This window comes from Plodia interpunctella, chromosome 27 (genome assembly GCF_027563975.2).
Source record: "Plodia interpunctella isolate USDA-ARS_2022_Savannah chromosome 27, ilPloInte3.2, whole genome shotgun sequence".
Lineage (NCBI taxonomy): Eukaryota > Metazoa > Arthropoda > Insecta > Lepidoptera > Pyralidae > Plodia > Plodia interpunctella.
The window spans coordinates 2,559,287-2,574,609 of NC_071320.1; the positions used below are offsets into that span (position 1 = coordinate 2,559,287).

Here is a 15,323-nt window from a genome sequence, read left to right on the forward strand (position 1 = left end):
ACTGTTGTATTCGTGCAATAAATGTTGAATTTGTAATATATTTTAATTGAATTACCCGAATTGAATATCTGTGTCTTAAATTCTTAATTTTTGATCGGTTAGCTAAAGTTACCTGAGCCGAGGCCTTTTTGTGCAATATACTTTTATTACTTTTTTAATTTACAGTGATGACTGCCTCTCACTGCAAAAAGATTATAGTGAAAAGTGAAATGCGGAACTGCAATGAGGTTTCGTAAAGTGGATGCTTAAATGATTTTTTTTACTACCCTCTATATATGACGATTATGTATAAAATGTCAATGTCAATTTGACAGTTACGTTACATGAGGGCGCCACTAACTTCAAGAAGATTGTCCATTTGAAATCAGATATAGATTATTATTATCGATTTGTTTCGTAGATATTGTATTGGATTTTTTTCTATAGTAGCATTCTCTTAGCATTAGTAAATGACCACTAATCTTTGGAGCTTTATTTGACCGATCAGAAAGTAAAAACAGGTTTCCAAAAATTATACGTTTATTTACTAATGCGACAAGTATGTTTTGTAAAAAAATTGAAATGTATAATTTATTTATGAATTAACACTCGTATGTTTGGTGTTTGATTTTCCATGTAATATTTTGATCGAATAATTTTGTTTTCGTCTATTTTCACTTAGTTCAACATGGATTGCGGTTATTTAATGTGCAAATGTTAATTATAAAAAATGTTATTTAATTGCAAACTGTTGAACTATTTATATTTATATTACTGCACAGTTTAATGTAAATGTTTGATTTTGATTCGGGATACTTCTAAGTTCTAGGTGTCTTATTTTAATTACACGATTGGTGTTGGGAGACTAAAAGTACACCAATGACCTCAACTTCATGTATCACAGAGTAGGAAAAAGTAGTCTTAGCTTTATCGAGTTAGAAGCTTGGGCTCTGATGGCTGATGAAATGGGGAAGATCTGTCAAATTAAAGTGACAAATGAAAGTGAATATTGAGACTTTTTTTTTTAATTTGTGGCTGGTTAGTATAGTTCATAAGGCCCATGTAATTTTTATTACATTTGTTAGATCATTGGTGTACTTATACGAGTCGTAGAGTGAAATTCTGATTCGTTTGTGGAATTATGAATCCTCATATTGTAAATAATGAGAAGTCAAGTGAATAGTGTTGTTAAATTTGTTATTTATTGCTTGTAACGATGATTAGCTATTTTATAATGGAACTAATATACAAGTACCCAGTTGAGTTGTGTTTTATTTCATAGACATTGCACTTGGGAGTATTCTATAATCTGTGCTAATGTTATATACATATTATATAGTAAATGCACGTACATTTAATCTGTAAGTAAATGATTGTTTTCAGCAGCCAATCTTGATTTATCGTCTAGAAGTGAGCTTACGAACTACTTAGTATAAAAAAAAAGTTATAGAAATGTATTTATGTGGATATTTCACTTCTGAACTTCTTTGTTCAATGTGTTGTATCCGTTGTTTGTTACGTAAGATGAATGAGATAGCAAAAATGAAACAGTGCTAGTAGTAAGTATGGTGCGTTGTTTTAAAATTGATACTTTGTAAGTATGTTCCTCAATATTTTAAATTTAATATAGTAGAAAATAATATTAACGTAAAATCTCCAGGCTGCACAATCGTTGAACTTAGCCTGAACCGTATAGTATTTCTACAAAAAAAATACGTAGGTTGTTGTGACATTTGAAACTGTCAAAGTCATCATCTCATCTATCTGTCAACTGACAGACCCTTCTTGTTTTCGTTTTGGTTTGACGATGTATTTCTGTTTGCGGGTTTCGTGTAGTGAGAATTCTATTATTAAGATTGGCTTATCTATCAGTCGCCTTTCACAAGAAGGCAAGAAGTAACTACATAGCCACCACGCCTCTAATCTGACGCCGGAATACTTTATATTCGTCAGGAATTACATTACATCTACTCTTCAACTTTGGCACGTTTGAACTGTGATCTTATAAGTGCTAGTGGCATTTTGTAAGGTCGTGGGCGTAATTATAACCTGTGAAGAATTGTGTGAAGTGCCGGAAAATGTCCGTGTTGAACAATTTCTCTGTATCTATTGCTAGATCTATGCGCCGTAAGTATTCTCTCTCGACACTGCATGTTTCCTTGTTGCTGTCCGCGTAGCGTAGCACCCTAAGCGTCATCCACAGTGGAATCTCCAAAATTTTAAGATTATTTTTAACGCTGACCCCGAGCGTCGCAGCGCCACAGCCCCAAATGTAACTGGGAACATGAGGAGAAGAGATTAAATAAATAGAGTTTTAATAAATTAGAGAATAAAATTTTGCCTGTCTGACATCAACCCTCCTTGGGGATGCTATTGTTGCTTATCAGCTGAGTAGGCTATGAGGCCCTTATTCGCCTATAAAGATATGGATATATAGTGGCCCTATTCTAAGGAAGATACACACCAGAAGTATTCTGTTTACTGTTAATGTTTGTTATGCTAATTTGGTCACATGTTTTTAGCACCTATCAGGTAGTATTTGAACAACCTAGATTTACAAAATGGTTCCTACTTGTAGATAGCCTACAATATGATTAAAAATAATGTCAATCTGTAGATCATTGTTTTTCTAGTATCATAGCCACATGTAAAATTACCTATTATTATTTTTTAGAATATATATTTTTAAATAGGTAATCTTGATAATGCATAGTGAAAAAAAACTAAAACCATGAAAAATTTAAACAATAGTAATTAGCACTTCACTTGCTGGTGCTGATAAGAACACTATATTTAAATGTTTGTATAGCAATCCCAATGAATCAAGTTTAATTACTTAATCTTAATTTAACCTTTAATTATAATTATTTGCTTTCCTGTGTAGATAACACTATCAATATATCATAAACAAGTTAGATTGTTATTAATCTTCAGTCCAGGGACATCCTTCCATGTGAGCTGTGACAGTGGCATAACACCTAAACTATATTTTATGTACAATTATGTAAACAAGTTTTTTTAATGATTTTACAGCAATATAAATAAATATAGACTTTTTAGGATGGACTTTAATGGTCAATAAATGTTTAAACTAGCGCGCGCGGCTTCGCCCGCGTCTTATTTGGTATTTCGTGACTTATTTTACAATTACCATTTTTAAAATTTACTACAAAGAGTATGTTTACCAATTTTCAGCTTTTTATCTTAAAAATTGTATTAAGTCCCATATAATCTTTCACACCCCCTTTGAAGGAGTTGAGGGTTGATTTTCATAAAAATCTGAAACATGTATTAATTAATTTATTGTAAACAACTAAAATCCAAATTTTCAAGTCACTAACTTCAATGGTGTAGAACTTTCATTTAAAGCTTTTTCACCCCATTCGGGGTAGAATTTCCAAAAACCCCCTCTTATTGCTCACCTACACTCCGCAGGGAATCTACATGCCAAATTTCAGCTTCCTACGCCCAGTAGTTTTGTCTGTATGTTGTCTGTCAGTCAGTCACTCAGTAATGGAAGAGTTTTATATGTATTGATTGCACAATTTTAAATGTTAAAACTTGCTATCCAAGCCGCTCTATTGGATGCCAAACACAACCATTGAAATCATCACTCCAAAGCTTCCATGGTCTGCCACATTTGCTCTTTCCATACCTTTTTTCAGCTGATAGTAAAAAATATTAATGAGTTCTGATGACATCAGTACCAAAACATGTATTCTGGATTATTTTAATTTGTTATCTGTGTGAAAAATTCCGTTCTTGTGAAATGTCAACAAATAATGATTAATGTTTTTATCACATTATCAATGTAAACTGCATTTAAGTAGTTCAAGTGGTACCCCCTGCTGATATTCTACAAACAATATTGATTGTACAAGATAGATTAAAAAAAATAATGTTTTTAGGGTACACCTTAGTGGTACACTGCACAGAAAAATTCCTGCGGGAACCCCTAAGTTTTCCTGAAAAAAAAAGGGGTTTTGACTCAAGATGTGATAATTTTTTCGCATATTATGGGATTTCACTAGGGACTCACTTATAGGGACCTAGAATCATAATTTCAGGTTCAATAATGTTTTCCAGGCATGAACAAACCGAAAGAGTCCATATTCCCGCGGACAGCACGTCGAGACAGTGCAACCTCCAACAATGAGAAGCCCAAACTAAACATGGAAAAATGTCTAATCGTCTCCAAAGTTACGAGATATGAATACGAAAAGTGAGTACACCTTATTATAATCTAGCTGTTGCCCGTGGCGTCGTCGCCCGCGTGTTCTTTCCACGGCAATAGATTTTCCGACACAAAAGGTACTTGTCCTACTCCGTACTTCTAACTACATATATGTGCAAAAGGAATCTCAGGAATCAAACTATCTGTCGGTGAAAACCTTACAAAAATCTGTACGGTAGTTTTTGAGTTACACACTGACAAACAGATGCGACGCGATGTCTGTTTATAATATGTCAGGATATAAACATTATTTGCAATAAAAATAGATTTTACAACACGATACGTCAGATTCAGTTTCGTTAATAAAGTTTGAATAAGTAAGACTATATTCATTCACAAACAGCTTAATATCTCCCATATAAACTGATAAATATTGTCAATAAAATATGGAATACTACTAAATTATCAAATAATATTCCACAAAGACACAAATCATCCCAACTTCTGACAAGGGAATAACATTAAAACATGATAACCAATCTGTTTCAATATTAGCTATACCAGTTATAACCGGTATATCTCCTGACCTATAAGAGGACCGTGTAGCATAGCAGTCCAATGCAGTTTTATTAAGTACTGATTATTTCCTTATCCATCCATATTGAAGCGGTGGTGGCGCAGTGGTTAAGCTTACCGGCTGTGATTGAAAGGTCCTAGGTTCGAATCCTACTCGCGCCACATGAGTTTGTTTACCAATCTGATTCATGTATTCCTTTCGGATCCGCTTCCGGTGAAGGAAAACATCGTGAATACAACTAGGCAGGTTTCCTGCCTAGTTGATGAATCCTGCTAATATTATAAATGCGAAAGTTTTTGAGTATGTATATTTGTTACTCTTTATTCTTAAACTTTATTCTTAAATTAAAAATACCTTGTATACTGTGCATGATGTAACAGAAAACATAATATTAAGCAACTATTTTCATTACAAATCAGCATTTATTATACCTTCTTATAGAGTTCATTGTAGGATATCTCAAAGTTCTCGTCTTTCTTTTCTTAATCAACTTTAGAAAATAGTTTTAATTGGGTAATTTGTACATGCTTTGTATTCATGCACCATTGTGATGAGAAACGTGTATTTTACAATAATATTATGATAATGGCTGCGCCATGATATATAAATAGATCTTAACCCTTCGATCCTGGAGATAATTTACGATTTATTGCCATCTAATAAGACATGTCATTTCGTGTTTTGAAAACTAATTTATTGAACGAATATAGATCACTACTAGCTATGCTACGCATGATTATTCCCAAAGAGTTGACTTAGGGCAGGCGGTGTAAAGGCGGTGGTCGTAAAGTCATCAAAATTTTATCATGATTAAGCAATCGTGGACCATAGAATTGACAAGATAAAACATTAATTACTCATAAAAAAATAATTACACATTGACTGCTGCCAAATCTTGATGCAGATTATAACGGCCCAAGACAGAAACCTATGGGAGACAAATGATGAAATGTTTTTGCTCAGCAGTGGGACACTTAAACAGGCTATATAAAATGCCTTAAAAATGAAAACAGCTGCGAGCGTATTCAGCAGTCAAAGTGTGACTCATTCAAAAGTTCTTTCAAACTTTTGTAGCGAATTATTTAAAAGTACCAACTATTTATCCCCAGACACAGCCGCGACAACATTTCCGACACAGAGCTGGAGAGGATCATCAGGAAGCGAGGGTCTGACTTCGAGGCTATGAAGCAGACCCACAACGAACAGAAGGCCTTCGAGGAAGGAGTCGCTAGGAGCCTCAAGGATATGGGGCTTCAGGTCGAGATGGCTAGCAGGTGAGCGATCTTGAGGCCTGCCTTCAGGTGGTGAAGTAGACCTAGAACCAACCGAAGCCTTCGAGGAAGGAGTCGCTAGGAGAATCAATGATATGGAGCTTTAGGTCGAGATGACTAGCAGTTGAGCGTTCTTGAGGGCCTGCCTTCACGTGGTGAAGTAGACCTAGAACCAACAGAAGCCTTCGAGGAAGGAGTCGCTAGGAGCCTCAAGGATATGGGGCTTCAGGTCGAGATGGCTAGCAGGTGAGCGTTCTTGAGGCCTGCCTTCAAGCGATGAAGCAGACACACAACTACTAGAAAGCCTTCAGGAGAGGCAATGTTATGGGCTTGCAGGTCGGGATAGCTAGAGTATGGATCGTTATTTTTCAAATTTATCTGTGCTTTTTGATCATCGATTCAATAATCATCATCTGGACAGTCTATTGTCCAGATCTAAAATGAACGATTAATTTTATTATTATTTTGATTCTATTGATAAGTAGAAAATAGCGTATACGTGAATTAAGGGATTAATTATCACCAGGCTACAAATACTTGACCCAATGGTCAAAATTACATACTATCAATTCAAATAAAAGATTTTCCTTGACAAATTGATTTAAATTGGAAAAGGTTGAATGTCATTTTTTTCTAGATCCACAAATTCAGCTAAAATTGGGACAACTAGAAGGTATAAAGTTTTATTCGAATGTTATATAGCAAGAAAACTAACATTAAATTATTTAATTTTTATATGTATATGTATGGAATGTTGAGCCACGTGTTTTTTTTTATTTTCCGCCCGTTCGAAGGCGTGGCATTAGCAAATAATAAAAAAATGATAAAGTATATCGCATGTTATTTTGCATGTAGATACCACATTATCTGCGCATGAGTAGATAACGTTAAAATTGACCATCTGTATTCGGGTAGGCAACAACAATCCAATAAAAAATTTAAAGACTGAAGATACGTGATCATGTCATTAGTGAGACATAAAGATTTAAAATTTTCAAAGTCAACTTCAAACGGAATCAATGGAGCCCTTTTATTTACAAAAATACTAGCTGAATCGTGGTGCGATGCTCCCGTGAGAATATCAGAACAATAAGCACCTTATGTCACTAGGAAATAGTATTGCGTCTACCTGGTGCAAGAATTTTCGAAATCAATAAAATTATGATGCTTAATCTTGAGCCTTCTCAATCCTACTAAAATATTTGTAAGGATGTGTTTGTTGCCATTTTACATGAATGTTACTGGGCGGATTGTTATGAACTTTGTACGGGTAGAATATAATAATAACACAATCCTTGAATTCCCGCGGGAGCGAGGCCCCAGGGCGCAGCTTGAATTGAATATATCTGCTTAATTACGACATTTTAAAATTAAGTACCCTCTAGTAGGTAAGCATAAAGTAATGAATTAATGATTGAAATTAAATTTATCTCCACTTATTACTTCAATTTATTTAATTAAGCCAAAAACCGCGTTATCAAGCAAACCAAGGTGAGATTGAAACGTGAATGTGCTGTTTCTTATCAATACATGGCCAACGGTCATGTAAATCATATGTGCGGTGACGTAATGTTGAATGGTCATTATATAATTTGATATATTTATTTGAAACACACCAAAATGACGAGTACTCTCTCTTTCCTTTTTTTATCTCTGCAAGTTGCATTTGGGGCGACGTAATAGGGCCGCAAAAAATTTTGTTGGCAAATAAATGAATATGCATTTATAAGAGGAATTTGACAGAGTGCATCTTTCATTATTGTTAAAATATATGAATGAATAGTCCATATTTGTCCCTTTAATTTCCGTAACACTGAATTGTAATTATAAATACTGCAGTCACGTGTTTCCTTCCCGGATGTTGTTATAAATACATGGTATACCACAAGGCTCTATCATTGGCCCTTTATTATTTTTGTTATAATTTAAAGTTATAGTTAAAATACCAACTGCTTTACTGACATATTGTGAAAACAGAAGCTTACGTACATAAATGAATTTTAAAGATATAATTCATACAGCAACCCGTTAAATATGTTTGAATGATAACTTCATTCAAAATTTCAAAATCTCGGTCTCAGTATGGTCGGACGGGTTTATTGATTAATGCTAATTAAATCTTGATAATTTTCAGCATGCTCTGCAATGTAATAAAATGCTCTTACAATGATGATAAATTGATAATTGCGTTTAAAATGTTATTGACTTGATAAATATATGTTTTGCATTAGCAAGTGAAAGTCGTTGAAATTCAAAGACCGATTATGAAAATTCGACCTTTTTGATAACAAAATTATCGTTAAAACATATAAGATTGAAACGTCAACGTGACGACACAAAAATTGAACCCCAGTGTATTAAGTGAAGTAATATTATGCAATAATTTTGTCAAACAGTGAAGTGATATTAAAATAGGTGGGCGGGGCACATATTTTATTGATACAATGGTCAATGACCTTAAAATAGTGAATCCGCAAATACGTAACGTGAAATTAAGGTAGGTTTAAACTATAAACACACTTCGGACCGGAGTGTAACCACGAGACACTTGATGCAGACCATACGTACTTGGTTAGGTGCACGTAAAGCCTTGTAAAAAGTAGACCAAACAATCAAAATGGACCAATGGGGAAGGTGGACTAATTGTTCCGGAGGGTTACAGAGGAAGAGCTATTTCTTTCTACTGGACCATTTTTATCGTATGATGTTACGAACACACATAGGGAGCCTCTTATTACCTATATTTGGAGACATGACGACTTGACACTCGAAACTTACTTTATTTTTAATTAGAAATTTTAGTGAAGTTGACCTCTATCCTCTACCTTGTTTAGCCAGATGGGAAACAGAGATGTGGTCTAAAATGTTACACGCAAGCTCAAATAATGCCTATTCACTTTTGCCTTGAAGATGCTTAAATTGTAGGATTCGGGGAATATCGAGGCGGGGAGAGGAGAGACGTTAGTATAGTACCTCGTATGTTTGGCTTCGTTATATGATTTTTGTCAAAATATTTATGTCGTATTTTAGATTCGTTGACATTCTGTCAACTATTAGTGCCTACATATTAGTTTGTAGCCGTGTTTCTATATGTGCGTTTTTTTCTATTGTTGGTTGTCGGAATTTTAAACATTGTTTTATTTTTAACAAAAAAAAAACTGTCCTGTTTCATCAGCATGGAGTGGTTTTTATTATTAAAAGTTTTTATTAAACTTACAATGTATGTTCCTATTCGGGTGGAATTTTGCAACACAATTTCAAAGCAGATATCTGCAACCGATTGAGCTGAAATTTTGTACACACGTTTAGTTTGACATGCGTCATTATGATAAGCGTGAGCCAATGGTGCACTCAGGAACGACTCCAGATGGGAACTCCTCAACGGTTTACTGCACGGATATTATTTTTGCCACACATTGAATGCAATGAGATCTCACTGACAACAATAAAAGTGACATTTTTGTAAAAAAAAAATTAAATTGGTTTATGAAATTTTTAACAACAGTTCAATAGTTTCTTCTTCTTTGTAACAGATTAACATATAACGAAGAATTAATAAATTGGTGCGACGTGGTGGTACCCTGCGGTGGAGACGGGACCTTTCTCCTGGCAGCTTCAAGAGTAAGAGATGCCAAGTAAGTTCTCCCTCTCTTTCTCTCTCATCTACGTGTTCCTGATTACATTTCAGGCTGTGCCAGTTCAGGATGAAGATAAAAAATAAACTTTAATTTTTTGAAGGCGGCTGTGATTTTACAACCGGTCGCACGCCTGACGTCGACCCTTCTTGGGAATACTATTGTTGCCTATCAGTTGCCAAGGTTAAGGTATTCCATGGTCTCCTCGTGCTGTGGAATTCTAGATTCTATATTTACCTACCTCTCAAACGACCACTGTAGCTTGATGATCGTGTCGGACTGCTAAATTGTTTCGATCCCCGGTCAGGTCAAAATACAAAACGATCTTTTTCAGTTTGACCTGGCACTTCGATGTTTATCTATATATGTATATATCCCAACTAATATTATAAATACAATAGTAAGTTTGTTTGTTACCTCTTCACGCATTATGTACTGGACCGATTGTTGTGAAATTTGATACACGCAGGTAGAAAATAACCTGGAATAACACATACTTTTTATCCCGAAATTCCCCCGACAGCGAAGCCCAGGCGCAGCTAGTTATAAATATAGTATCGTTGAGTTAATGTCCTGTAACACAAGTTCTGAACTCACTGGGGCAACTCTATTCGTGTGATTAGTGCATATATTTTTATTTATTTATCTCAATTTTATTTCAGTAAACCGGTTATAGGTTTTAATAGCGCGCCACACAAGTCGGTCGGCCGGCTTTGCCTGCCCACCTGGTGCTCCAACGACGTCAAGGGAGCGCTACACGCGTTGAAGGAGGCAAGTACTTATAGGATTTCATTCCACCTTATTTGTACCCTCAGTTTCATTCTAGACTGTGATGCCAGTAAAAAATCCCTTTTCCCTCTCTTTAATAAATATTTCATACGAGACGACGTGAACTCTTAATCGACGTAATCTCTAATAATATAAATGCGAAAGTAAGTTTATTTATTTATTTGTTTGTCTGTTAGTTCCGTTACAGCGTAAAGAGTTACGCTGTAACTATTCAATAACTGTTCAAGCAATTTTGGATATATCAAAACCGTTTGTATGTACTTTGAAGTACGGAAAAGGATCTTGCATCCAGAAAACCTAATTGCTTCCGTGAGTACTAATAAATATTTCACACGAGGTGAGATTATAGCGCGAGGTAAAGCCAAGCGCCATAATAAGGCCGAGTCAAAACTTAGCTATTATTTGATTCCAGGGCCGGTTCAGATGGATGCGCCGCACCCGGATACGCACGACCGTGTCCAGTGTGCCTAAACTGTTAGACAAAATAACGCCGGTTGATCTCCACACATTGCATTATTGTAGGTATGTGTACCTAATACACTAATGGTATTTTTTTGACGTCAATAAGTGATGTATATCATTCTAAATTTAATAATTTTGAGTTTTTTTATTATTTTATTTTGGTATACAGTTCGAACTTTGACGGTTTCGACGTACATTGCTGGTTTGCCAAAGCATTTGTTGTTCAGCTTTTTCGTGTCATAATCTAACTTAGATAATATTTGACAAAGCTATAAACTACTAGCGTTTCGGAACGACCGCTGCTGAGAAGAAATGCCGAAAGAAGCACATTTAAACAGTGTTGGTCAGTCGGATATAGTATTTCTACAAAGTGCTCGGCATTTTGGGACCCTGCTGAGAAAATATGCCGATGTTTTCCATTACCAAAAGCAAGAGGTCTATGAAATCTTACAATGTATGATTGGTATGGTATGGTATATGATATACAATGTATGATTGGATGTCAGATTGGTACACTCATGCGGCACAAGTAGGATTCGAACCTGACACTATTCGGTTCACAAGCGTCTTAACAGCTGGACCACGACCGCTTAAATCAGTTTTAGTAACAAAGAAATCTCGTACACTATCACTTCAATTCACAATTGGCTGTTGTCATTACACAAATATTATTACACTAATTCAATTATTCTGATAAAACTATTTAAGGCTTGCTATTAATATTATAAATGCGAAAGTTTGTGAGGACGTGTGTATGTAAGTATGTATGTTTGTTACTCTTTTACGCAAAATCCACCGGACCGATTGTTGTGAAATTTGGTACACAGGTAGAATACAACCTGGAGTAACATATATGGTGCTTTTTATCCCGAAATTCCCACGGGATTTCCCGGGGTGCAGCTAGTATTCAATAAATTAATTATGTTATGCTGTATTGGATTATGAAATAGTTTTAAAACATTGTTGAATGAAATTCTGTACTGTTGTTGTCTATTATCTGTAATCTGTTGGTGTGCCTAATAAATAAAACAAATCTATACTATTATTATAAAGAGGTAAGCGTTTGTGAGTTTGTATATTTGAGGCGAATAATCTCCGAAACTACCGAACCGATTTCAAAAACTCTTTCACCATTCGAAAGGTACATTATCCAAGATTGCTATAGGCTATATTTTATCTCAAAATTCCCACGGCAGCGAAGCCCCGGGCGACATCTAGTAAAGAATAAAATATAACATTCTCTTACAGATACCCTCCAGTATCGAACAGACACGACGACCCAGAAGAGGAGTGCTGTTGTTGTCCCGCTCCCCCCGCGCCTCAGACCGCCACCTCCACTAAAGTGTTGCCATTTCTAGCACTCAATGAGGTTAGGAGTTTTCCATAGACAATCGGATGAATAGATAGGTTTACGACCCAACAAGTAATTTGATTTGCGACTTTTTGTAATGATGGATAGCTGACCCAAGAACACATTAGTCTTAACAGCTGATAGGCCAAAAATAGTATTTTTAAAGACGTGTTAGCCATTGATATCGAAATAGTATGAATTATTTGAGTCATATACACACTAGCGCCACTAGGTGGCAATGTCAGGTACTAAGATGATAATTAAAACTGTAATATGTTTATGTCTATGGTCCCACTTCAGTTCTGTGATCTTGTCTCTGCAATCTCTCTAGAGTGAATAAAAAGCTGCGTGTCCTTATAAAATATTGTTTTCATTAGTAATTATAAGACGGTTGACGTCTGTCAGGCAGGCGGCCGGTCGTAAAATCACAGCTATTAATCTTTCTAAATGTCATCGTATTTTATTAATTAGCTTTGGACCGTCACAGTTCGTAATCTAACACTCGAAAGATGAGAGTGAGATTCATAATATGGCCGCGTGGAGTCTAATACAAGCCTATCACCTGTCCCCCTCTCTCTCACGCAGGTGTTCATAGGAGAGAGCGTGACGTCGCGCGTGTCTCTGCTCCGGCTGCAGATCGACAACGGCCAGTGGACGCACACAAAAAGCTCAGGACTGTGTGTCACTACTGGGACTGGAAGCACATCGTGGCATTTCAGGTTACTTTTTTTATATTTCATTAGCTTTCGTCCGCGGCTTCACACGCGTTTATATCGTGTTATCACTCAATACTAGTATTATACTCAAAGTATTCATCCAAATTGTAAAACGCACGGCCCAACAACTAGTATAACATATTATTTCAATATATAATTTGATTTCAGCATCAACTGCCTCCGAACTCACTCTGTGTTAGAACTGATGAAGATACTACAGGAGGACTACAACGTGAAGTTGGACACGAGGCTGGAGCACGCGAGGGAAGTCGCCGAGAGGTACAACCAGAAGCTGATGTTCCCGCCAGGTGGGTTGTACCACACTCCAGACAAAATGTCTGACAAACGCACACTCGGCGTTCGCCGCGAACTTAGACCTCGCGAACACAAAATTATTTTTTTTACAAAATTGTGACTATTTCAAAAACGATTGAACCGATTTTGATGCCCCACCAACTTAAAAATTCAATTGGCATATCCTACAGACCTTTTAAATTTCATCAAAATCGGACCAACGGTTCGAAAGTTATGGCGTTACAAACATACAAAAATTTATTTTTGCCCCAAGTAGAATGTGACAAAGATATGATGTAGACAAAGATATGACAAAAATAAAATCACACATTTTTAGACTCGTCCAAACGCTCCATACTAAATGACATTTTAGCAAGGTGTGAAGTCACAACTTGCTAAAATGTTCGTAAAGAAAGCTATGTTTGTTCGACAGCTACATGAAATATTACTTTTATGGCGATGACTTCTTAATAAAAGTTTTGTTATTTTTTTGTTTTTTATTGTGATGAAATATACTTCCCAACCAACCATAATGACCCTAAAGATACCTACATTATACATATTTAGTACAATTGTCTGACCTTGTGAAGCACCGTGTACTGTCCGTGCGCAGACTCGCCGCAGCTGGCGTACAGCGTGCGCGAGTACATCGCGCTCGAGGAGTGGCCTGCGCCGCGCGGGCTGCGCGTGCGCAACCGCGCCTCCGCCGTCAGGGTCGAGTCCCACTGCACCGACGCCGGTATATATATAACTTCTGCATTTATAATAATATTACTCTGTGTGTTAGGTATAACAAATTTAACCGAAAGTTTGTATGAAAATCGTATTTGTCTCATTACATACTTTCGAAGCTGCAAAATAAAAAAAAATACTATAAAATTTTGAAATTTGCCTATGATTTTACGACCGGCCTGACGTCAACCCTTTTTGAGACTGCTATTGTTGCCTGTCAGCTGTCGAGGCTGTGTTGTGTATCCCTTACTTGCCTCGTATGACATCCACGGATATAAAGTGGTCCATTCTAAGACGGAACAACACGCCATGTCTTTTTTTTCTTCAATATCACTTTGAGATCAAACAACCTCATCATTTCAGGTCTAGTGGTAGACGGCAGCGTGTCTTTCCCATTCAATGATGGCACTGAAGCCGTGTTAGAAGTACATCCAGAAGATTCCTTGATGACCGTACAGATGGACGATGCTTTGCCTCATTAGGTCATCTCCATCCTGGAGAAGGACGCTCGAACGTTGCTTAACCTTCGATTTCTAGCAGGAATCTTCAGGTCGTCGTGAAGCGTGAAACGACGCTTAATCTTACTTTCTACAGTCTTTTCCTAAAAAGTCTATTACAATTTATATTGCTGTGAAATCATAAAGACACTGTGAGATTGTTTACTTGTGAGAAAAGAACGGGGTATAAACTTGTATTGTTTTGAGACCCATCTTTTGTATGACGCGCCAAAAGTTGCTTACCCTGCGAGATTGCAATGGTGTAATGTCTGTGATCAAATGGCGCTATTTTAGTATGCGTTGTTATTATATAATTAATAATTATTATATAATGTTATTTAAATATAAATCAAATTAGTTTAAGACTGATATTTTAGTTTTGTAAGTTTAAAACTGTGTTTCAATAAGTGCAGATTGGCTAAAAATGATAAAAATAAGGGCTATTGTGCAATATAATACTTTGTTGGAAATTGTATTACTGTAACTATAATAATGTAATAAAATTGAAGCGGTGGTGGTGTAATGGTTAAGACGTCTGTGGATCCTACTCGTGCCACATGAGTTTTATACCAATCTGACTCATGTATAGTAGTTTTCATCGACCACTTGCTTCCGGTGAAGGAAAACATCGTGAGGAAACCGGCACACTGGTTGATTAACTTGTCTGGGAAATGGAGAAGGCAAAGGCAAACCACTCCATTAATAATGCCAAAAACGTTATTGTATGTGTATCATTCCACGTAATGACCACGACACTCAGAGCCATGAGGAAATATGGCTATGAAAAAATATAATATTTCGTTTCCATTTGTTTCTTTATTTGTACAAAGCCCATTTCAATATTAC

At 36.1% G+C, this 15,323-nt stretch overlaps 1 protein-coding gene across 1 annotated transcript; it reads left to right on the forward strand.

Moving 5' to 3' along the window:
* Positions 1 to 1,765: 1,765 nt before the first annotated feature.
* Nadk2 (NAD kinase 2, mitochondrial) lies at positions 1,766 to 15,150 on the forward strand. The gene is made up of 11 exons (XM_053765193.1): positions 1,766 to 2,106; positions 4,066 to 4,201; positions 5,840 to 6,004; positions 9,535 to 9,636; positions 10,299 to 10,407; positions 10,838 to 10,947; positions 12,136 to 12,256; positions 12,824 to 12,957; positions 13,123 to 13,262; positions 13,862 to 13,987; positions 14,344 to 15,150. The coding sequence occupies exons 1-11, from the start codon at positions 2,058 to 2,060 to the stop codon at positions 14,460 to 14,462; spliced, it is 1,311 nt and encodes a 436-aa protein (XP_053621168.1). The 5' UTR covers positions 1,766 to 2,057; the 3' UTR covers positions 14,463 to 15,150.
* Positions 15,151 to 15,323: the final 173 nt, after the last annotated feature.

What these genes read in the sequence shown, in the direction of transcription:
- Nadk2 (XM_053765193.1), top strand. Translation starts at nt 2,058, where the DNA reads ATGTCCGTGTTGAACAATTTCTCTGTATCTATTGCTAGATCTATGCGC. An exon ending in CAGGTCGAGATGGCTAGCAG is followed by an intron (nt 6,005 to 9,534) that starts GTGAGCGATCTT and finishes TCTTTGTAACAG; the next exon opens with ATTAACATATAACGAAGAAT. An exon ending in GAAGCTGATGTTCCCGCCAG is followed by an intron (nt 13,263 to 13,861) that starts GTGGGTTGTACC and finishes GTCCGTGCGCAG; the next exon opens with ACTCGCCGCAGCTGGCGTAC.